The following is a 24,400-nucleotide window of genomic DNA, read 5'->3' as shown; positions in this document are numbered from 1 at the left end:
CCAAGCCAAGAGGAGGAAGCATTGGCTGGGGCCTGGGGATGGGGCCAATCACAGCTGAGGGAGGGGAGCTAGTTTAGGAAAGAAATGCAGGCATCTGGCTCCATTTCACCCCACCTGTTTGGTGGGTTCTGTGGGGAAACTGAGGCAACAAAAGTCTGGAGACAGGCCTTCTGAGTGGGACTGAGCTGGGACTTGGGGCACCAGGTGATGAAAACCCCAGCCATGACTGCCTGGCCCGGGAAGAAAGGTGGGGCAGCTGAGCAGGGTGCTGGGTGGCAGAATCACCTGAAGACACTTTAAAATGCAGCAGTGCTGAGGGGTCAGGGGTCAGCATATGGTAAAGTCTCTCCAGGTGATGCTACCACGCAATCACAAAGCCAGGGAAGCTGAGGCTCAGCTATGCACACAGCCCCTCAGCCCCGCCCCCACACAGCTGCTTTGGTTTCCCCAATCTGCCACACACAGCCCCTCACCCTAATGAAGTTGTTCCCAAGGAAAAGAAGCAGGAAAGCCAGCCCCTCATAGGAAAAATTGTTTCAGGCACTTTCTATCAACCCCTTTATTGTCCCACCCTCACCCCCCAAAAGATGAGGGATCTCAGAGAAGAGAGAAGCTGAATTTATTCCAATGACTGGGATTTGCCACCTGAACTCCCAGAGTCTTCCCCTTCAGGGCCAGAGGAAAGAGGATCTTTGTTGTAAGCAACAGCCCTCAGCTCAGGGCACCCCAGTACATACCAGCCCAGGACCAGGCTACACAGTGCCCCCTCCCTGGGGCTTTCCTCCTCCCCATCCAGAAAGATCAGGTGACCAGGTATGGAATGCTAGACCCGTGTGGGCCTGAGGCCTCAGCTATTCCCTTCACCGCCCAGCTGGCCAGGAGAGGAACTGGGCTGGCCCAGCCAGACTGGAGGGCCTGGGATGGGACTGAAGGCCCTGAGGAAAAGCTGGGGCTGGGGTGTAGGGGCCCTGGGCAGGCTGGTGCTCAGGCACAGGCGGCCTCGGCCCCCTTCCCACACTCTGGGGGGCCCTCAGCCTTGCTCGCCAAGCTGTAGTAGTATGTCCGCATGCGCTGTTCCACAGCCAGGAAATCTGGACGATCCTCCCACCTGTGGGGGGTGGGGCAGGTCTAAGCCACTGACCACACAGCCAGAACCCAAGTTCAGCTGGAGGTGGACATGTATGGAGCTCAAACATCTTGGAGCTATCGGGATGATGGAGTATTGGGGAATGGAAAGGTCTTCCTGGTATGAGAGACTGGAATTTGGGTCTCTCATAATAGAAGAAGGGCTGCAGACAGGATGGTGGGTGCCAACTAGTAAAGACGCAGGGAGCATTGGGCTGACAGCAATTGACCACGGGAGCTAGGCTATCGAGTGCTGAAACACTGAGTGTGTAATATGCCCAGGTCAGGGTGTATGGGTGCTCGGTGAGGCATCCTGTGGGCGTCAGTATGCTGCCTGTGGTGGAAAGGAAGGTCGGGGTACAGAGGCTGGTTTGGCTAGTGGGGAGCTGGGGTAGTAATGGTGCTGTGAGTGGAATATCCATGCACTGTGCCAGGATGTTAGGTGCTAGCCTCTTTGGGTTTTGGGATATTGGTGTATTAGGTGTCTCCTCATGGAGATGGGTTAACAAATGTTTGCATAAGGAATGCTGATCATGTGTTATTTATCATAAATAGGATGTCTATTTATTCGGTTGCTTGGGTGTCTGGGTGTCAATGTCACGGGTGTTGCCAGAAGAGGAGCAGATGTTGGGTGGGCTAGGAAAGGGATCAGAGCTGGAGTGGACATGTGTTGCATCGTTAGTACAGGGTGGCAGCTTGTTTGGGCCCGTGTTGCCTGTTGTCTGATGGGAAGTCGGGATATTGACGGTGTCAGGAGTTGGGGTGTTCTAGTGTTAAGCTTTGACCAGACAGAGGTGGGGTTTGAACGTAATTAGTGTTGCGTACTTGGTGTTGGCCTGTTTGGGTGATTAGGTATTGAGTGTTGGTTGGAGAACTGAGGGCTTAGATGCTAGAGTATTATCCAATGCCTGAGAATTGGTACCATATTTTAGGTGACAGGGTGCTAACTTGTTTGAGTATCATGGGATTGATGTGTTGAGTGTTGGCTGGTGGGACACTGAAGTTTTAGATGCTGGAGCACTGGAGGTCCACAGATAGGGTGGTGGGGTGCTGGCCCACTGGACCATTGTGGGGTGAGAGTGTTAGAGAGTTGAGCCACAGATACAGAACTAAAGATGCTGAGTGTTGGAGAGGCAGTGGGCTGGTGAGCCTCTGGGCAAGATGACACCAGGAAGAGTTTTGTTGGACTCAGGGATTGGGCACCAAGCCCTTCTGCCCCAGGCCCAGGCTGGGTCAGTTCAGCTGAGTCCCCTCCCACCCGCTGGCACTCACTTGTAGATCCAGCAGTCGTTCATAAGTGCATACATTTCAGGCGGACACTCTGCCGGGCACTCCATCCGCTTGCCCTGCTCGATGAAGGCCATGACCTCGGGGCCCTTCATCTTCTGCTCAAGCCAGAGCCAAGTGCACACGTGAGTAACCAGGGCCCCCACCCTCCCTACCTTCACACCCAACCAGCCACCCGCCTCTGCCCACGCCTGCCTTGTAGGGCTTCTGGCCATAGGAGAAGGCCTCCCACATAGTGACCCCATAGCTCCAGACGTCGCTTCGACTGGAGAATTTTCGGAAGTTGATGCATTCAGGTGCATACCACTTGAGTGGCCACTTCCCTGCTGAGCGGGCCTGGGGAAGGGGAGATACTGCTGGGTTAGGGTTTTGGAACCCGCCCCTACCCACCCTACCCACCTGGGCACCAAAGGGGTAGGTCTCACTGTATAGTAGCTATCATCAGCACCCAGTGCCTTGGAGAGGCCAAAGTCACTGATCTTGGCGTAGTGCCGGTTGACCAGCAGGACGTTGCGGGCTGCCAGGTCACGGTGTACAAAATTCTTCTCTTCTAGGTACTTCATCCCCATGGACACCTGGTGCAGCAGCTCCGCCACATTGCTGACGGGAATCTCCTCCCTGGGGTGCAGAGGAAGGCAGGGTCAGCAAGGAGGGGACAGCCCAAGTTCCCAAGCAGCCCAAGCCCATGTCTCCAACCCAGCTGGGCATGTGTTCGTGCTCCTGAAGCATCTTTTGTGTGCCAGGCAGGGGGCTGAGGATGTAGCGGTGAGCACACAAAGCCTCTGCCCTCATGCAGGGTCCAGGCTTTTAATTTCACCCACATACTGTGATTCCCAGTCTTATCATTTGCCTGCATCCACCATGTCCCTTCAGGGGGGAGCTCACGGGCATCTCAAAGATTGTAAGGATAAAGCCAAGCTCAGGATTGTGTATACACACAGAGACACACGCGGTGGCTCCTGCCTCTCCCTCCCCCGCAGCAGCTCCATCTTCTCATCTGTTCAGGCCAGAAGCCTCACCCTCAGAGGCTTCCCACAACCCAACATCCAATCTGTCAGCACACCTGGCAGCTCTGCCCTCAGAATCCCTCCAGAACCCTCCTGCTTCCCCACCCCCAACTTGGCTTCTGCAGCCCTGGCCTGGCCTCCATCATCACTCACTGGACCAGAACAATCACCTCTGCCCTCGCCCCCCATGGTCTGGCCTCCCCAGAAAGAGTCAGTCCTCCTCATCTGCTCACAGCCTCGCAGCTTTTCTGCCTCACTAAGGGTCAAAATCCAAGTCTTCCATGCACCCACAGGGGGCTGCAAAATTTGCCCTGTCACCCTCCTGCCCACATCAGCTCCAGCCACAGGCCCCCATCACTGCTCCTCCACCATGCCAGGCTCAGGTGCACCTTGGGGTTTTGCAGGCTACATGTGTTCTCTGCCACAAATCCTCGTGTGTTTTTTTTTATAACACTTTAAAAATGCAAAACCAGCCCTGGCTGGTGTGGCTCAGTGAATTCAGTGCCAACGTGTGAACCAAAGGGTCACTGGTTCAATTCCCAGTCAGGGCATATGACTGTGTTGCAGGCCAGGTCCCCAGTAGGGGGTGCACAAGAAGCAACCACACATTGGTGTTTCTCTCCCTGTCTTTCTCCCTCCTTTCCCCTCTCTCTAAAAATAAATAAATAAAATCTTTTTTAAAAATGCAAAAATATGCAGGACAAAAGTAAGCCATGGGCTAGTTTGCTGGCCCTGCTTTAGGTCAGAGAGAATCAACTTAGTTTCATGTGGGTCGTGAATTTGGCCAAGAAAGCTGGAGTGGCAGTCTTTGCAATACTCAGTGCTAGTACTTAGAAAGCTCTCACAAGCTGTGCCAGCCACGTCCTGAGCACTTCACAATATGAATAGCAACTCATTTGATCCCCACAAGGACCCCTTGAGGTAAACACTATGATCACCACTGTGGTGTAAATAAGGAAACTGAGGCCCAGACAAATTAAGAGACCTGCATGGTGTCTCAATAGTTAGCAGCAGGGCTGGGACTCAAACCAGGAGGTCAGGCTCTGTCCTGGGGCGTAAGTGTGCGTGTTGGGTAGGTGTGAGTGTATTGGTGAATATATAGAATGAGCACACACTCATAGGCGCAGCACACCCAGTGGACAGGAGGAGCCCCCAATCCCAACTGCCCGGCAACCCAGGGCTCACTTCTTCCCGACCAGGCACTTGTGCAGGGGCCCTCCACCCGCCATCTCCATCACAAGCATGAGGGCCTCAGCCTGGCAGACGCCGATGAGCCGCACGATGTAGGGGTTGTCCAGCTGGTGCATGATCTGTGCCTCACGCATCATCTCGTCCTTGTCCGCCTTCTCTGTACTGTGCTTCAACACCTTGACAGCCACGTCAATCTGCTTCCTGCCACAATGCACACCCACAAGGGAGGCAGACACGTGAGCCAGCACAGGTCTGCTCAGCCCGAGTGGCCCACCCTGCCTCCTCCTCCCTGGACTTGTAGAAAGGGTACTGGGGTCTGCCACCCAGATCTCCCTTCAGGACCCAGGCATTCAGTGTACACCTAGCTGCCAAGAGTGTCAGCTGGGGCAGAGCACAGCCAAGTCCCTCCCCTAGAACAGCCCCTCACTGAAAAAGAGCAGTTTCATTCAAAGTTACACTCTCCCCTGGGCAGCTTGCATTCAATGACGGGTGGCTGCAGGGGTTCAGGGGCCTCTCTATGATACCCCTGGGATTGGCCAAAGCCTCTGGGATCAGCAAAAGCAACCTAGCCCAGCCTCCCCTGCTCCAGGCTATTTCCCTTACTCCCTCTCAAGGAAAATCCTCTAGCAATTTCCTGTCCCAGGTCTGTTTTCGAAGCAAACTGACATCACATCACTCCCTGGCTCTTCGCCCAGTGGTCCCCCCACCATGGCCTTAGGGACAGCCATACTTGCGCATACGGTAGACGCCCTGGCGCACTGAGCCAAAGTTGCCGCAACCAAGTTCAATGTCAGCCATGAGGAGGTTCTCACGCTTCAGGAAGAGCTTCTTGTCCTTGAGCTCTTCGGGATCACTGTAGGGGCTCTCATACACGCTTGTGTCCATAGGCATTGGCCGTGGTTTCTCTGAGGGTACTAGGAGTGCTGAGCACACACACAGAAGTGCACTCCCAGGTCAAGAGGAGGGAGAGAGGCAGGGGGATGGGAGGGCAGGGAACCTCGGTACCCGTAAGGTACATGTCCTGGACAGGGGTGTACCTCCTAGAGCATGTACAGGTACATGGGTACATGTGTGTGCATTGCACACACAAGTGCACTCCTGGTCACATCTGCAGATGCACAGGGAAGCCACATCCAAGTAGACTCTAAAGGTGTGTGCATCGCTTTGCACAGGTAACCCTGTGTGCCCCTATGTGTTCATGTGTATGTACCCATGTATACTCCCACTGATGTTTCTTGTGGGGGGGGGCAAGCATGTCTGTACAAGTAACCATTAGTGTGCCAGCTGGAATGTGCACATCTGTACCTGTGTGTGCATTAACATGTATGCACCTAGATCTGTGCCTGCCCATGTCTCCATGGACACCATGCAGCCATGGTTACAAGGGCTCCAGAGGTGAGCCTCTGCATGCACACACAACCATGTATGTTCTCTGAGCACACATGTGGACAGGCTTGCATCCACACATCAAACACAAGGGCATCGGCAGCAAGGTATTTTAGGAACGTGGCCTCCAGGGCCCATCTGCCTGGGCTCCAGTCCTGCTCTACTACTGCCTGGCTGCCTGACCTTAGAAAGTTACTGTCCTTCCTCACCTGTAAAATGAGAATTACTGTGACTACCTCCTGTGGCATGTCAGAAGGATCTAACCAGCTCCTATGCACAGTGAGCTTGGAGTGTAACAGGCACATAGCAGGTGCTTAACAAATGTGTCTGTGCACTGAGCATCCCAGGCACAGCCACATGTTCTCCCCTGCATGTCTGCACACCCATGTATATGCACACAGAGAGGTGTGATGAGTGTGCCCCTGTGCAGATGTCTGTAGGTACAGTGTGTGCACAGGGCCAACCAAGCCAACTGCCATGGGCCAGGCCAGGACTCTGTGCCTCCCCGAACATACCCAGAGCCAGCCAGGGACCCTGCCATCAACTTGGCATGAAACACACCATGCATCTCCACTTCTGCCAACTCACCTGGCTCAGGGGTGTATCCATTCGAGTTGAGGTTGTCGTTCCGGCTCTGAGTGTAAAGGTCATGAGGTCAGCAAGAGTCAGTGGTGCCCAAGCTGAGGGCACCAGCACCTCTCATGAGGCCCAGAGCCTCTGAGGACTCCCAGGGAGAGTCCCCTGTTCCACAGCAACTTCACTCTCCACCCTAGCCTTGCCCTGGGAACAGGACCATGGCCCACCCACCAGCTCTGTCCCTGAGGCCCCAACTCTGAGATACCAGCTGACTCACAGGGCCGAACGTGGATGGGTGGGCTGGAAGTGTGGGAGCAGCGGCCCCTGAGGGAACAGAAAGGACAGTGAGGGTGAGGAGAGCGTCTTCAGCTCCCCCCAGCCCTGATGCCCGGCTTACCTGCACTGGCGCTGGTGTTGGGGCAGGCCTCCTTCAGACAGTAGATGAGCCCATCGGCCTTCAGTTTCAGGTACTCTACCAGCTGCAGGGGGAGGGGCCATCAGGGCCCCACTCCTTTCCCCCAGGAGCCTGGGCACCTCACCCTGTGTCTCCCCCAAAACAGAGTGGGCAGGTGGCTCACCTGCCAGAGTGTATCAAACTTGGTGCCCTCCGGTATGCAGTATTTGCCGGCCTTGTCCTGGCTAACGAGGTAGTGGTACACAGTTTTCCCATAGATCAGAGACAATGCGTACGTGCCTTGCTCTTTCCGGGGCCTCAGCCTGGTGGGGACAAGGAGGGAAGATCATTACCTGGGCCCCTGTTGTGGTGCCCCAGAGCTGGGCCCCAGTTCCCACACATACATACACTGGTGGCCCTACAGAGCCTCATGGGGAAGCAGCTGGGACTGGGGAAGCCAAGGTCGGTCAGGACCCACTCAACTTCCAGACCTACTCATCATCTCCAGGCCAGTGGGGCTCAGGGGTCAGGGAGCAGAGAAAGTCATCCAAGGACAGACATGTGACCATTCACAAGGAAATATTGGACCTCCAATAGCAGATACTCAACCTTGCATGACCTGATACTCAGCCACCTACATCTGGACACTTAGCCATGCACAGAGGGATACCTGGTCCTCTGTGGTGGAATACTTGTCTGGACCCTTGACTTCCACAAGGGAACACTCAGCCAATTACAGGGGACATTCACAGGGGTCACGGCTATCCACGGTGACACTCAGCCATCTGCAGGGAACACTTGGCCACACATGGTAGACTTAGAACCATTCTCTTTTTGAGAAGAAAAAGTCATTTCTACATGAAGCAACAAAGGTAAGTACAATTCTGTGGCTAGATCATGGGATACCTTTGTACAAACCAGAATGAGTCACTGTTATCAAAACAGACCTGCCAGTTATTGTAACAGACAGACCTTTGACAGAAAGAGACCCTTGATTGTTCTCTGCTATAAATTTGCTAAGATAAATGTATCTTCTGTGACTGTGAATGGGAATTGAGCCTCTCAAATATGGTGCCTTGGTGCAGTGAGAACCCATCCATCCACACACATGTGCACTCACAGATGGACCCGATTGCCCTGTGGGGGTGCCTGTGGGAGGGTTCAGCTTCAGTAAGAGTCCCAAAGACAGCATGATCTTGAAGAGGTTAGGAACCACCTAACAATATGCTCCTGAAGGCCCTTCCCAGAGGTCAAGTTTGTTTACACATAGAATCAACCAGTACCACAAATGCTGAAATTATGCAGAAAAGCAGCAAGCTTTGGCAGCACAAGGCAATCTATTTTTTTAAAGATTTTATTTTTCATGTTTTAGAGAGAGGAGGAAGGGAGGGAGAAAGAGAGGGAGAGAAACATCAATGTACAAGAAACATCTATTAGTTGCTTCTCACTCACCCCCAACCAGGGACCTGGCCTGCAATCTAGGCACGTGCCCTGACTGGGAGTCGAACCAGGGACCCTTCAATTTGCAGGCCAGTGCTCAGTCCACTGAGCCACACCATCCAGGGCTCCATTTTTTATTTTTTATTTATCGATTTAGAGAGAAAGAGAGAGAGAGAGAGAAGCAGAGAAAGAGAAACAGCAATTTGTTGTTCACTTTATTTATGCATTCATTGGTTGATTCTTTTAAGATTCTATTTATTTTATTTTTAGAAAGTGGGGAAAGGAGAGGGAAAGAAACATCGATGTGAGAGAGAAACATCAATCAGTTGCCTCTCGAACGTGCCCTGACTGGGATCAAACCCGCAACCCAGGCATGTGCCCTAACTAGAACTGAACCAGCGATATTTCACTTTTCAGGACACTTTCACGCCTGACCAACTGAGCCACACTAGTCAGGGAGATTGGTTGATTCTTGTCTGTGCCCTCATTGGGGGTCGAACCTACAATGCTGGCATAGTGGTACAATGTTCTAACCAGCTGAGCTACCTGGCCAGGGCCTCCATCCATTCTTCAACAGCTCTGAACTGTGGTCAGTGATATGCATGGCCCCAGTCTTAACTGAAGACCTGAGTGGTCTGGGTCTTTCTATCACACCCTGCACCCTGATCTCAGAACTAGACCAAGTCTGGGAATGTCCTAGGCCTCATGACCTACCAGAGATGTTCCTCTCACCACTGTCCTATACGAGGTTCTGTGCCTACCTATAACTTTGACCTTTGGCCCCTAACTATCTACACACTGAGAAAGCAGTCATTGACTATAGGAACCACAAGAAGACTCTGCAACAGTTTCCATCCAAAGCACACGTTGCCTAACTTTCCAGCAGTGTGGCTCGCTGTAACAGCTTCTTTCTCTTGACATTTTTCCAGCATGAGTCACTGTCCCTCATCACATCACTGCTCCAATTGCTTCTGAACCCCAGCACCAGCCTCAGCCTCTACACTGTACCCAGATCTTACCCCTGCCTCACCCCTGCCTTACCCCTGCCTCACCCTCTGTGGCCAGTACTTGCCTCTGAGCGTTCAAGCCAGCTTGATATCCAAAGCACCAGCTCCTTGAAGCCATTGGCCCTTGTTCTTCTGAGATTCCTCTTATCTCAATAGACAGGTTAACTCTAAGTTTGTCATAAACTCTGCTGTGTTAATGTAAAAACTGCAAATTGTTCCTTTGGGCAATGGAATTCTTTGTCAAACATCCGTAGAAGCTTAAAATATGAACAGGTCAAAGCTGAGCTGGGGTGGGAGCTCAGTAGCCACCTGCTCCACCTTCCACTCAATTCTTCCACCCCCCCCCTCCCCAGAATTCTCTGATACTTTCAGAGGGGGCTTAGGCAATCTGGGGTGTGTTTTTAACACCATTGGAATGGTGGAATAGTTGTTTGTACGTGGGACATAGGAAGGGAAGAGAGGAGAGAAGAGAAGAGAAAACAAAAACCAAGAACAACAGGAGGCAAAAACTGAGGTGATAAAAAGCTGAGTTAGGAACTTGCGATGAAACCAGGGAAGGAAATTTAGACTGTAAAACCTAAAAAAGAGGAAATTACATGTCATAAAGGAGAAAGTAGAGACAAGGAGGAAGAATCAGCTACACCAACAGGAGAGTCACACAACCTCCCTTGGTTGTGTCCAGTTGGAAGGGAAACCCAGATACTCTGGCACCTGAGTGAACATGTGCATGAGCGAGATATGAATGTATGTGAGTCATGTGACCACATGTTGGTGATGTCTTAGCAAGCATCACACCTGAGATGGGAAGTGTGCAGCATCTGGATAAAGACAAGTAACATCTGGACCACTACCAGCCCTCACTATGTACTAGAAGATGGAGATCCCTGGAAGCACACGATACAGGCTCTGCCCTCAGGTTTACAGCCCAAAATGAAAGAAGGAGCCCCAAACACCCGTGTTTGAGAGGCCCACCACCTCCATTATGATTTCCTTGCTCCAATCTTATGATGGACTTGGCAAAACTGGCTGCCTTAATTCCTCTCCTGTGGGCAGTCCCTTTTCCCACAGTGACTCTGGTTTTGGCCACTTAACTTGCTTTGACTAACAAGACATTAGTAACATTACACAAGTGTAGGCTTAAAAAGTGCTTGTGTATTGTCACATGCCCTCTGTGACTATTCTTAGGAACTCTGCAACCACCACCACTGACTAAACCCAGGCTGGCCTACTGGACAATGACAGCACTGCAGCCAATGCATCCCCATCACCCAGGGGACACACAGCCAACAGCCAGACACACGAGCATGGCCATCCCAACCTATGCAGTCCCAGCCCAGCTGACCCAAAGGAGAACAGCTCAGCTGACTCACAGAAGTGTGGCAAGTTAAAAAAAAATGTTGTTTTGAGCTAGTAACTCTTGGGGCAGTCTGTTACATAACAAAAGCTACATGATACAAATACAAGGCTAAGTTTGCCCTCTTAGAGAAACAGTCCTATGTTACTGTTGTTTAAAAGCCTTCCTTGCTTCTAAGCATTATCTGTAATGTGCATTCAAGAGTTCCCTCAGAAGCCTTAGAAACTTTACTCCAATTTTATCCTGCTTTAGGCAGGTTAAAAAAAATTATGTTATCAGCTGACAACAGAATTTTGTGTTGGAACCTACACCCTGTAGGAAAACTGTATGCAGTCTGGTACACACGAGAGGCCACACATGGGCAGGAAAATTGAGGGCGTCCTTGGACACAGCCCTAGGAGAGGTGAACGGGAGCTAAGATTCAGCCATGCAGGAACTCAGACTGTGAGAACAGAGGTCCCTGGGATTCAAAGACATCTTGAGGAGGGCACAGGACTCCCTGAGGTCGCAGGAAAGAGGCAAGCACCACATTTCTCTGGATTTTGAGGCCAGAGTTACCTCAGCTGACATCTGGGTAACATCTGTTATACAAGGGGACCTGTGTCCGGACCAGAAAGCAATAGTGCCAGGAGGGCTTTCAGACACCCGTAGGGTTATATAAATAGATTTAGGGATTCTTTCATAATAACAAACTCACAAACAGCCACATGGCCCAGCTAAAACTCAGACACAGGCAGACACACGCATTCACCCACATGTAATAAAAACTAACATTCATTGCACTTTTACTATATGCCAGATACTATATGTTTACTCTACATATATTAATTCATACAATTCTTATAACAGCCCCTTGGGGAGGCACTACTCTCATTCACAGGGTAGTCAGAGGCAGTCACCTCTTCCTCCCCTTAGCTCCACCTGCTCCAGCCCTCACTGACTTAGCTCCAAGCACAGCGGCCTCTTCACTGTTTCTTGATCTTACCAAGAGCCTGCCTCCTGATCTGGGTACTTCGCATTCCCATTTGCCAAGAACACCCTTCTGCCAGACAGCTGCACGCTCACTTCTCACCTCCTTTGGTTCTTCCCTCAAAAGCCACCCAATAGGAAAGGCCACTTCTGGCCGCCTAATCTCAACCCCCTCCTCACCACCTGACACACTTTGTATTTTGTTGATTCATCTTTTTTGTCTCCCTGCTCCACAAGGACAGGGAGGGATTTGTGTTTGTTTTGTTCGCTGCTGTGTCCTCAGTGCCTGAAACAGTGTCTGGCACATAGCAAGTACTCAGTAAATATTTGTGGAATGAAGGAGAAATCAACCTACTTGCCAACCGTCCCAGCTGGTAAGTAGTGGACTTTGGACTCCATTCCAGGCAGTGAGCTGTGTGTCCTAAACACTGCTGCTCCTCTCCCACAGGAAGGCCCTTTGCACACTCAGAAACACACCACCCACTTTCACGAGAAGCACAGGCATACCCCTCCAGTTCACTTGCACAGAGACCTGCCCCCAAGCCCCAGGCCACAATCCCCACATACAGGAACTTGCCGTCGGTCTGCGAGCCTGAATAGAGTTTGCGCTCGGCCTCTTCCCGCGTCAGGCTGCTGTGGTACCAGGGCATCCGCTCGTGAGCTGTGGTGGCAATGAGCTTCTCCACTTGGGGCGCCTGGCTGATGATGGCCTGCTCCAAGGCCTCACCCTAGGGAAGGGAGGGCCAAGGACACTTATAAGTGACGTCAAATGTTCAGCCACAGGAACCCTATTCCATATCCTGGACCCTCCCCACGGTCCCTATCCATGGGACCCCTCCCGAGCCCATCCGGGCGCACCTGGGGTAAGTCCTTCAAGCTGCAGAGGACAGCCACACTCCCCATCCATTTAGGCCCCGCCCATCCAGGGCCGAGCCCAGAACCTGCCTTCCAGCCAGCCCCAGGCTCATCTCTAGCTTGAAGTTCCGACACTGGTAGTCAGTCAAGCATGTTGATGTAACGCAGGGGAGCGAAGACCACAGCCACCCGCCCTACTAACCACCCTACTTTAGGGCTTAGCCCCTAACATCCTCTCAAACCCCATGCCCAGCCTAGCCCAAGCTTTGCCCGTATCCTCGGCCTAGGGCAACCGCCACCTTTCTTTGTGGCAGTTTGGGACCCTACCTTGGAGGCCTACTCCCAAATCTTGCCCCCAGCTAGCGCCCCTCCCCGTCTCATGGAAACAGCATGTCAAAGGAATCCAAGAATAAAGTCCTTTATTGTCGTTGTTAGCCTTCCCTCCAGCTTCCAAACCAGATGCAGCGCAGCCAAGCACAGGTTGGCGAAGCCGATCGTTGCTTCCTGAGCCCCAGGGCCCACCCTCCTCGGCCCCGCCAGCCCCAGGCCCGCAGCCTCCCGGTCCGGTGCTCTCACCTCCAGCTTCCACGTCTGGCGCACGTAGTCTCGCACCATGGCGTCGCGCAGGCAGTCGAAAACCCCGGGCTGCGGCTCCAGCCCCGACGGCCGGTTGCACGGCTTGCGCAAGTTGCAGGGCAGACCGTCTGGGTCCCGCGAGTAGAACTCGCAGAGTTCAGCGGGTCCGCAGTGCGCCTTTCCGCCGGCGATGGCGTAGGTGCCGTTGAGCTGGCGCTCGATGGAGAAGTGGTGGAAACGCAAGTCGTGCACCAGGGAGAGCACGTAGCCCCCCAGCGAGCGCAGGCACTGGCGCAGAAGAAAGAGGCCGTCGGCCATACCCGCCAGCTTCAAGTGATCCTCGGCCTCTGCGCGCGAGATGCTTCCGTAGAAGAAGGGCAGGTGTGCCGCGGGGTCCGGCATCGCTGCCGCTGCCTCCTGCAGATTACGCGCCCCTGAACTTCACCAGACCCTGCGGGTTCAAGAGAGATTGGAGCCACATCAGGGTCTCGGGTTCGCTTCCTGAGCTCCTCCTGAGCTCCGTCCGTGGGCTCAGAGATAGTGGGAGAGAGGCCACATTGAGGGGCATTCGTGCCCATCGTGTGGAGCCTTCTTTGTGCCAGAATCAACTTGGAGAGGAGCCCCAGCCTGGTGGACCCAGATCAGGTAGTCCCAAACTTTCCTCTGACCCTTCAGAGACTTTGTGCGGAGTGCCCAGACAACTCCACTGGCCCCCACGCACCAGCACCTGGAACCATTCATTCATGTCCAAACACGCTGAATTGTTACTGTGTTTCAGGCCGGTGCTGGACACGGCCCTTGTGCTCCTGAAGATAACTGAGGGGGGAGGGGATGCAATAAACAAGGAAAAAGACAAAATAATAATTACAGATGAGATCAGTGTTATAAAGGAAATAAAGAGTGGCATTAAGAGGGAAAGAGGCCACTGTTGCTGGGATGGCCACCTTCTGTGAGAGGGTGGCATTTGAGCTGAGAGCTGAAGGGTGAGGAGGAGCTGACTCTTCACCAGCATGGAGGAGGGTAGCACAGCAGGCAGAGGGAACAGCCAGTGCAAAGGCCCTGAAACCGGAGCAAGCTTTGCTTATCAAAGGAGCCTTACTCCATTAGCCTTCCCTGTGCTTCTCCACTCACTCCCCTCAGCATTAGAAATTCCCCCCTTTGTTCTTTCCCCTCTGCCTCTATGGGTAAGTTTCTAGAAAGTAGAAGCTAATCTGAATACCCATCAATAGGGGCTTGGTTGAATATATTAGGGTTTAACTCCTAGGTGAACTTTGATAGAGCCATTAAACAAAATGCGGAGTGTGACCAGGAAGTATGATCGTATATGGGGAGAAAAAATTAATAACATTTAGATAAATAGTGAGGCAGATCACCTAAAATTATCCTCCTTCATTTTGGAGTGAGGATGTTGTCTGATGATGCTAAATACTGGATATACTGGTGTCTGAATTCCTTAAAACTCAGAGAATGTGCACTTAAGATTTGCTCATTTTATTGTATTTGGATCCCTCTATGAAAAAGAACCATAAAATATTAAACCCTAGTTAATGACCTGTGTGCAGAAATGTTTAGGTGGGGACTGATGACTGTAACGTGCTTCGAAAGGCACATGAGGATAACACTGACTGCTGGGTGAGTGGATTGATAGAGAGGCACAGTCAAGTCTTCCTGTCATCCTGGTTCACGGTCCTCCTGGCGAGTCCATGCAAACACGAAATGAGCAAATACTGAGCCATGGCTCCTAGAGGAAGTCCAGGTTAGGTTCCTCCTTTGAGCTTCTGGTCACATTTTTATTAACCAATCAGTACCTAACCTTGTTGTGTGTGTACTTCTGTTCAAAGACACCTTGTATGTCGATTCATTAATGTGGAGCTCTCAGCCGGCGGTGCTATAAGCTTATCTAACACGTACTTTGCTCACAAGGCACCACAGAAGTGTCCTTCTTGTACTTAGGAACACTAGACAAACACTTCAGCACTGCATTTGAGGGCCAGTCAAACAGTGAAATCACCAACAAGCAGCACAAAAGTGTGGCACCAAGTGGACTGTAAGAAGGATACTAGCTTCCAGTACGGAAGCTAAAACAAGAAGGCAGAGTATCAGCTTGTTCCACCTGAGCAGGAATGTGCACGTCAGTCGACTCAAGTTTTTTCCTGCTCTGCCTGTGTTCTCGGATGACCGTGAAGGAGACTCAAGTACTAGTTTGGGTTTACAAACAAATTTTAGTGACATGCTTGTTCACAAATCCAGAATCCAGTAATAATGGGTATTGACTGTATGCGATAAAGTGAAAACAGCAAAATGTTAATTGTAAGACCTAGGGGGTGGCTCATGGGTAAACAACCAATTCTTCCCATTTTTCTGTCTATTTATTAGTTTTAATATAATGCTGAAAATTCTCTCTCCATTGCAGTTTCCAGCCATTTCTCTACTAAGGTGGACCCAGCAAGGCCACCCAGGTTGTGTTTGAGAAAAGGTCCTTCGGTGTCTTTCTCAGTTATGCAAATGTATGCAAGGGGCACAGAGAAAGCTTCCATGGGTTAAGAAAGGCTGCCTTTCCCCTGGGGGTCCGGGGATATGTAAGGATGGGTATTGGATCTGAGAGGAAGATACAGTAAGTCCTCACTTCACATTATCCAAAGGTTCTTGGAAACTGTGACTTTGAGTTAAACAATGTATAAGGACCCAATTTTACTGTAGGCTCATTGATACAAACAACTTCATATGACATATGTCTGGTCACAAAAAATACCACCAAACTTCTAAATAATGACTCAAAGCTCTTCTGATACTAAAACATTGAAATAAATGTGAGCTAGACATACACTTAAGAGAGATGAATAAAAACAAGCATAAGAGAGTTCTGTTTCAACTCGCTGTTTCCAGGTCTGGGCCATGGTGCTCGGAGCCCGTCTGAGTGTCACTCACACACACCCGCCCACTCGGACTGGGACCATGTAGACGCTGACTCCTTTCACGTGCTCACCTCTGGGGTGGGGAAGGAAACCAGAGTCCCTGGAGAAGACGCACACAGCCGTGGGGAGAAGGCACGACCTCCACACAGAGAGCAGCCCAGCTAAGAATCGAATTTTTTCCCCCATCAACATCAGAATGAAACAACATGAACACAAAACAGCGTTATCTGAGGGCCTGCTGTGCTGAAATGGGAATCATTTCAGAGAGAGGTCTGGGTCGGGGCAACCGGAGAAGGGGCCAAAATTTGCATTCTAACCAGACTGCTTCTGACACAGGGTTTGGGAGAGCCAGGCTTGAGGGGCTTCCTGGCTGTCCCAACGGTTACTGATTACTGGCAGGTGATTAATCAGGGACTGCATCTGTGCCCCCACCTGTAGACATAGGTCACCATTCTATAAGAGGGTTTAAGTGGAGTCAGGAGAGCTAGCATTCACCTAGAGAAACAGAAACGTGCATTCACACAAAAACCGACACAGGAATGTTACAGCAGCTCTATTCATAATTGCCAAAATCAGAAACAACTCAGATGTTTCTCAGCAAATCAATAGGTAAATTGGGGTGCAACCTCCACTGGGACACTGCTCAGCAATCACTCAAATGGAATGAAATGCTCATATACCCAGCGACATGGATGAACCTCAAAGGTATCACACTGAGTGAAGAAGCCAGGTTCAAAAACTACAACTGTCTGATTCCACTCAAGATGGTATCTCGAAAGAACAGAAGCACTCCTACATTCATTGCAGTGTTATTTACAATAGCCAAGATTTGGAAGCAGCCCGGTGTATGTCAATAGATGAGTGGATAAACAACTATGGGACATTTACACAGTGGAATACTACTTGGCTGTAAAAAAGAAAATTGTACCCTTTGCGACAGTATGGATGGACCTGGAGAACATTATGCTAAGTGCAATAAGGCAGTCAGAGAAAGACAAATACCATATGATTTCAGTCATATGGGGAATCTAATGAACAAACTGAACTGACAAGCAAAATAGAGACAGACTCCTAGATGGAGAACAGGATGACAGCTAAGGGGCGTGGGCAGAGTTTAGGGGTGGAGGGATTGAGCAAAAAAGGAAAAGGACTCATGGACATGGACAACAGTGTGGTTGTCCATGGTTGCGGGGGCGGGGGGGAGGGAGATATAAGGGGACTAAATAGTAATGGGAAAAAATAAACTTCAGGGGGAAAAAAACTGTCAACAGAGAACACATCAGTGGCTGCCAGAGGCTGGGGCCAGGGAGGGTTGCCTACGAAGAGGCACGAGGGAATTTCGTGACTGAGATGGCAGTTTCTCAGCTCTATGCATTTGTCAAATCTCACAGAATTTTTAATTAGAATGAGTGAATTTTACAGTATGTAAATTATAACTTAATTTTTTTAATTGAAGGGGGATAAAGGAGCTGGAAGGTGTAGCGTGCCAGGCACTGAGAACAGGGACTGAAACAGGAAACAGAGGGCTGTCTTCGTTCCAGCTCCCCTGCTAGACTCCTGCCCCCTCGCCCAGCCTCAGAGTCTGTCCTGCCCGCATGCTGATCTCCAGGCTCAGGGGGAACACTGCTCTCTCCCCCTGGAGGGCAGGGCACTAGGCAAGCACTCAGTGCCTCCTGGACCCTGGATCCCCTGAGTGATGGACACTAGCGACTCCCCTCCTGCTTGAACGTCTTGGACCCCTGGCTCACTTCCTCCCTGTCTTATGGTTCTGCTCTCTCCCCCTTCCCCAGACCTGGTCCTCTTACTTGGGCCATCCTGTCTGTGGCTAAACATGCTGCCACACCCACCTGCCTAGTCCAGATCTCTCTTCCTGAGGTTGGTGTGTGCTGCCGTCACCTCCTTTGATCTCTACCCCTGTTTCTATTAATAAAACCTGAGATCCACATGTAACTCACATGGTGCCTGTGGTTGGCTGTTTCCCACATGAGCTGAGCTTCTAGGCAATTCCTCCCCAAGGCTTCCCTTGCTCAAGGGCCCACTACAGCTCCCTTCTGCCTACTTCATTGACTCTAGCTAAACTCTTCAGCCCACCCCCTGCTGCAGCAGGTCTGTGCTATTAGCCTCCCCTCATGTTCACTTGCATATTTTGTCCACGCAGTGGCCTCCACAAGTACGCCCTTCCCACTCCTCTCCACTTTCCCAATCCAGGCAGCTCTGCCCCACAGATTCACAGTACTGCTCCGCACAGAGTAGAAGGGCACAGGACAAGGCAGCAAGATGGGGGCCTGTCCAGGAACCGTAGGGAGGGGTGGGGGTAGAGAATCTTGTCTCTGGGCAGGAAGCTGTGGTAGGAAACTGTTGGCAACACAGTTTGAGAAGCTCCTCCCCTAAGCACAGTAGCCACAGGTGCAGCCTGGGTAGCCAAAGGCAGGTTCCTGCAGAAGTGGGGGATGGGGAGAGGCTGACCCCTGGGGTTCAGTCCAGGGCTGTGAACCATGGCTGGCTACCTTGGACTGGGGGCCAAGGTGTCCCTGAGACAGGAGCGTTCCCTGTGCATTCTCAGTTTTAGCCCAATTTCCCCATCTCACTGCCAAAAACGACAACAGCTTTCAGAGGGCCTTGTCCAGCCTGCAGCCTCCTGTACAGCCACAGGCAGGAGGATGAGAGGCTTCTGTCCTGAGTAGTGTCCCTGCACACACCGTGACTTCCTCAGGAGGTGCACCCACCGCGAGGCTCCCCTTCCCTAGTCCTGCGGGGCTGGCCCCAGCCGGCCTCCCCTTGACCAAGTGTGCTCCTGTGAGTCCGGTGACCCTAACTTTGCCTTCCTGGAGTATGCAAGTCTGCCAAGATGCCCTGGAACTCCTGCCTTGCTCTCACAGCCCAGGCCAGGAGACGAGGAGGAGGGAACCTTTGGTCCTTGGCCAGACATATCTGCTGGGAGTTCCACCATTCAAGCATCCTCATGAGGCAAGGGCCGGGTTAAATTATATCTGTTCCAGAGAGATCTGACACCCTAAACATACTGCAAAGGAAAAACAGTGGGTCAAGTGGCCAAACACATTTTGAAAAGCATATTAGAATAGTAAAGGCTCTCATGCAGCCACTATGGAAAACAGAATGGAGATGCCTTTAAAAATTAAAAAGAGAACTATCGCATGACCCAGCAATTACACTTCTGGGTATTTATTTGAAGAAAACAAAAACACTAATTTGAAAAGATATATGCACCCCTAATTTATTGCAGCATGATTTACAATAGCCAAGATTGTTTACAACACCCAAGCAACCTGGGTGTCCACTGATGGATGATAAATGGATAAAGAAGCTGTGGTATGTATATACCACAGTGGAATATTAGTCATAAAGAGGAATGAACCTTGCCATTTGCAACAACACACATGGTCTTTGAGAGCATTTTGCTAAGTGAAATATGTCAGACACAGCCAGGCAAATACTGTATGATATCACTGATATGTGGAATCTAAAAAATCAAAAAAAATGAACAAATAAACAATAAAGGCTCAGAGGAGACCTGGAGGGAAGGACCTTTTCAGCTTTGTTTAATCCCACAGCTACGTAGCAGGGCCGTCAAGATCTCCTGTTCCACACCACCTATTCTGAGCATCGAAAGCCCCGATTAAATGCCCATGATGAGAGCTCAGAGGGGAGACAGGCTGCAGAGGCAATCGGTCCAACTGGACCTGCCAGAAGGGGTGGAAGTGGCCCCAGCAAACCCCATAAGCTCCGAGTGCCACCCCCAGCCAGACACGGGACGCATCCCCACCCAAGCACAGATGAAATGAGGGCCCAGCTCCTCACGTCCTCTCACTGACTCTCCAGTCCTCTGCCCAAGACCCCAGGTGCCCCCTGAAGCCTCTTTTCCTGCTCCTTTGTCCACAGGCCATAGTGGGGCCCGTGGTGGGGCCGACCAACAGAAGCGGCACAGGCATTTGTCAGGCAACAAAATACCACCTTGTTTACATTATAAGTCACAAGGACAACAATTAGCATGGTGCCACAGATGGCAAGAGGCTCCTTCATATCTTTTTCTGACACAAGGGCATCAGATTTTAATCAAGAAATTATGAATCTACTGCATAGTAACAGGCATGGTCTTGAGCAGTGAGCTAAGCTCACCAGACCCCACCTGGAAAACGAGGCCAGCAACAGTGCCAATGCCAAGGGACTGAGGGGTTCCCTGAGAGAAGGCTCACTGCGCGCCAAGCACGGGGCACACCCTGCCCTCATGCTGTCTGTCCTTTTCTACCAATACTTACCGCCTGCCAGGGCCTTCAGCTCACTCAGGCTTAAAGCCCAGACCCTCGTGGTGATCTCCCAGGCTTTACACAATCAGCCCCATCACCTGCTTGTACTCAGTCTTTCCCCACTAGCCACACAGGCCTCTTTATGGTACTCGTTCGGGTCACTTGGAAGAGATCAGTCATGGCTCAGTCGCAGGGCCCTGGCGCTGCCTGTCCCCTCTGCCTCACTTCCCTCGGGTCTCTCTCTGCGTAAATACCACTCCCTTCTCCAAGAGACCTTCCCTGAACTCTCTCTCTAAAATGGCCCTGTCTTCTCTCTCTCCCCGACCCAGCTTTATTGTTTGTCATCCCTGAAAACAGGATAGATGTATCAACGTGTTGACATAGGACCTTTGACATGTCCGCATATGTTATGACATATCTTATTATATGATGGAAAGTAAGCACTGTGAAGGTGGACACCTTTTCTTGTTCCTGTCCTACACCAGCAAGGTGCATAGTATATGCCCAACAAATACTTGTGGTGTGCAGAGGCCACCCAATACAGGGTACCTGAAGAGGTATGCAGCCATGGTGATGGGTGGGGACACCTCTGTGGGTCCGGGGAACCTGGCAGCCTGGAGAGGATGAGGGGCCAGGGGCGGGGAGTGGGGGGGTTCCTTGGGGCAGAGGAGGAAGGGTGGACCTAGAGGCTTCCTCCACCAGCAGTGGCAGGAGAGGGGAGGAACCACCAAAGGAGCCTATGCACAGGCTGTTTTCTCTGCCGGGACGGCGCCCACAGCATGCTCCTGCCAGACAGATGCTGCAGGGCCCCTCAGTCGTCCCCTCTTCCCAGAAGTGTTCCTCCCAGGGCTGAGTCAGGCACCTCCTCCCCCCCCACCCCCCCCACCCCCCCCACGCCCCCCAGCCCAGGACCATCCTCCCACATCGCAGCCCTGATGGCTCGTGAGAGCCCTGTCTGTCTGCTCCTCCATCCCTGACCAGGCTGAGCTCCCAAGGCAGAGCAGAATACAGCTGTCTTGTTTTTCTACTGTAGCCCCTGCTTCCTCCCAATAAATGTTTGTCACACAGGCAACGACAGCCTCTGTGCCAGGGACCTTACCGCAACTCTATAAGCATTACCCATTTCATCCAGTCCTCACCTTAAATCTATTCACTGGGAACTGCTATTCCCATCCCTCAGCTAAAGAAACAGAGACTCAGAGGGGCCAGTATCGGGTTCAGAACCGTGCAGCCCACAATGGCAGCTGGGCCTGAACCGGGCTTTTCTCGCCCGCAGCCAGCACGAACTGCTCTCCGATGAATGGTTCAGTGGGATGGCAGGACCCTTGGCTCCAAGCTGGGTGCTCAGGGATTCCCGCATCCCCACAGACCTTGGGCTGACCCAAGGCCCAGGGTGGCTGCGCCTTGAGCCACATTTGACTGTCAGGGCCCGGATTCCTGGGGGGCCAGGGGCATGTCCTCACATCCAGCAGACTCTCTAAGTGTCTGTTAAGTGACTGAGCAACACCCTGAGAGCAGTTCCCCTCACCCCAACCTCTGCTGCCTGGATTTTGAGGGCTGTGTGACCTCCGCAAGGAGCTTTCCCTCTCTGAGTGTCAAGCTATGCAAGGGGAAGATGGGAAAAGGCTTTGTGGATGGGAAAAGTAAGATGAGTCAGGGGAATGGAGACTGGTAGAGCTGTGGGGCCAGCATGGTGCTATCCTGGGCCCTGTAGAGCATTCAGCAGCATTCCTGGCCTATGTGTACCACATGCCTATAACCCCCGCACCCTCACCCGGGTCAGGATGAAAAATGTCTCCAGACGTTACAGAATGTCCCCAGGGTGAGGGGATCACGGGGGGAGGGAGGAAGCAAAATTGGTTCCAGTTGAGAACCACTGCCTTAATCCTATGCTGTGGGTGGGGAGGGAGTGGCCAGCATGTTGTAGCCCCAGGAAAGTGCAGGAGCTACAAAGTCCAGAGCCTGAGACCACCCAGAGCTAGTAATGATCGCTAAAATTACAGCTGGCACTGGAACAGCACCAGTTTGAACTGTGTGTGGGTCCACTTACACATGGATTTTTTTCAATAGTGATACAGCAGGACCTCCATATCTCCAGGTTTTGCATCCATGGATTCAACCAACTGCAATGGCAAACAGTCATTTTGATTCACGGTTGGGAATCTGCAGATGTGCAGGGCTGACTGTATGCACTGTCCCGTGCCATCTTACATAAGGGATGTGAGCCTCCCCAGGGGCCCTGGAACCAATCCCTGGTGGATGCAGAGGGATGCCTGCAGGGTCAAAAGTTGTACATGGATTTTTGACTGTGCAGAGGGTCAACACCCTTAACCCCCATGTTGTTCAAGGGTCAACTAGAGCAATATGTCTATATAGCACCTACTATGTGCCAAGCGCCCTAAACGTATTCACTCACCTAATCCTTGCAAGAATCCTGTGAGTGAAGGATTTGTGAATTTGGGACTGGAAGCATACAGAGGTGGAGTGTCTTGCCCGAGGTCACACAGCACACATGGTAGGTGACAGAGCCAGGACTTGAATCTAGGCCTCCTAGCTCCAGAGTGCCCACTTAACCCCCGCCTGCCTGCCTGCCTGTCTGGTGTGCCTGCCTAGGCTGCAGGCACGAGTCTGGAGGGAGGGGAGAAAAGGGAAAAGAAGCCCTGTGCTGGCAGGAGAAGAGCTTTAGCAGGCACCCAGGAGTCCCTGATCCTAATCTCTCAGCAAAGCTTTATTAAGCCTGTACTGTGTGCCTGCTTCCCTGGCTGAAACAAGAACAGTGAAGATTGTCTTGAGTTGTTCACTACATGAACCCCTGTTTCTTCTTGCCAAGACCCTTCTTTTCCCATACTCTCACCCAAGGGTCAGGAGCCAAGCACCTACTCGATGCCAACACTTACATCTGCATGTAATGGACGTGCAAAATGAGGCTCGGGACGGCCAATCAACTTGCCTAGGACACACAGTGACCAAGCAGGATTCAAGCAGTTTGCTCCTTCTGGGACCCGTCTCTCTGGGTCCCACTTTAACCCAAGCTGCCCCACAGTGGCTAGAAGGATGGGACTCATCAGCGTTTTGTTGTGCAAGTTCACAGCCCTGTTGAGCCACCCTCATATTCATGGGGCCTGGGACCAGAGCTTTCTCTGGAGGTTTCTCTGCTTCCTAGAACCAAGGATGCTACCCTGATGGACCCAGCAGGAGGCCATGGACTGAACAAGTATCTCCGTGACCCCAGGACGCTGCCACTTGGCTGAGCCTCTGGAAGGAGAGCTGCTTTCCTCAGGGTAGCCACAAGCCATGTCTGCTTTCTCCTCCGGCTCAACACCACCATCCCAGTCCGACAGCCCTCCTGGTTCTTCCAAGTGGCGTCCTGACTCTGCCCCTCTTCTCCAGACCCAGGCCACCCCTGGAGACAGTGGCCAGTTACTGCTCCATCTGGGACGACTTACCTGCAATGTCTCCGGTCCCTAGTGCTGATGGACAGTGGGTTCTAGATGAAGAATTGGGGCCCAAGAAACCAACTTGGGTTTCTCTACAGCCCAAGCCCCCAGCTTGAGGCTGCTGCTGGCTAATCACCCCAACATGCCCAGGCAAGGTGTAAAGAGGTCCCACCTCACCAGGGTCTCTCATTGAAGGGGAATTTTATTCCCCTTCTGCTAGCTACCCCAGAGCCCCCTGGGGTGGCTGTGCTGGCCCAGCAGAGGCAGAAGGCTGAAGGGCGGCCACTCACCTGGACTCGTAGCAGCAGTAGCACAGACCCAAGCAAGGCAGGAATCTGGGCCGGAAGGCCTCGTGCTCTCTTTGCAGCGGGTTTCTCTGAAACTCAACCTATTTCCTTGATGCAAAGACAGGAAAGGGGGCTGTGTTTGAAGCTTACATGTAAGTCACAAAATGCTGTGTTCAAGGAAAATTGTAGGCCACGTGCTTGTGGGAGGGCAGAGGGCATTTCCGGGGCCACCACTGCCTACCCCAGCAGTGGCAGGGGGCAGGGACTGAGGCTAGCTGCCGGCAGAGGTTATGCAAAAATAATGATTCCAACAGCACCCCAAACCTGGG

At 52.0% G+C, this 24,400-nt stretch overlaps 1 protein-coding gene across 3 annotated transcripts in view; it reads right to left on the bottom strand.

Moving 5' to 3' along the window:
• Window positions 1-602: 602 nt before the first annotated feature.
• LOC123811734 (tyrosine-protein kinase ZAP-70) overlaps window positions 603-24,400 on the bottom strand; it is a 29,596-nt gene continuing 5,798 nt past the window's right edge. Inside the window, exons 2-14 of one of the 3 annotated variants that reach the window (XM_045828185.1) lie at window positions 24,075-24,179; window positions 13,168-13,618; window positions 12,304-12,464; window positions 7,151-7,289; window positions 6,970-7,051; window positions 6,850-6,896; window positions 6,585-6,630; window positions 5,341-5,515; window positions 4,605-4,811; window positions 2,838-3,030; window positions 2,608-2,748; window positions 2,398-2,510; window positions 603-1,108 (exon numbers count right to left, since the gene is read on the bottom strand). In XM_045828185.1, the coding sequence (XP_045684141.1) occupies window positions 985-1,108; window positions 2,398-2,510; window positions 2,608-2,748; window positions 2,838-3,030; window positions 4,605-4,811; window positions 5,341-5,515; window positions 6,585-6,630; window positions 6,850-6,896; window positions 6,970-7,051; window positions 7,151-7,289; window positions 12,304-12,464; window positions 13,168-13,569 (1,830 nt within the window). In that variant the 5' untranslated portion in view covers window positions 13,570-13,618; window positions 24,075-24,179 and the 3' untranslated portion in view covers window positions 603-984. Of the gene's footprint in view, window positions 1,109-2,397; window positions 2,511-2,607; window positions 2,749-2,837; window positions 3,031-4,604; window positions 4,812-5,340; window positions 5,534-6,584; window positions 6,631-6,849; window positions 6,897-6,969; window positions 7,052-7,150; window positions 7,290-12,303; window positions 12,465-13,167; window positions 13,619-24,074; window positions 24,180-24,400 lie in introns of those variants that run through there. The other 2 variants (XM_045828183.1, XM_045828184.1) reach the window with 2 other exon arrangements.

The sequence above is a fragment of the Phyllostomus hastatus genome, unplaced genomic scaffold, assembly GCF_019186645.2.
Source record: "Phyllostomus hastatus isolate PE091 unplaced genomic scaffold, TTU_PhHast_1.1 phas_scaffold_78, whole genome shotgun sequence".
Taxonomy (NCBI): Eukaryota; Metazoa; Chordata; class Mammalia; order Chiroptera; family Phyllostomidae; genus Phyllostomus; species Phyllostomus hastatus.
This window is presented reverse-complemented; position numbering and strand designations above follow the sequence as displayed.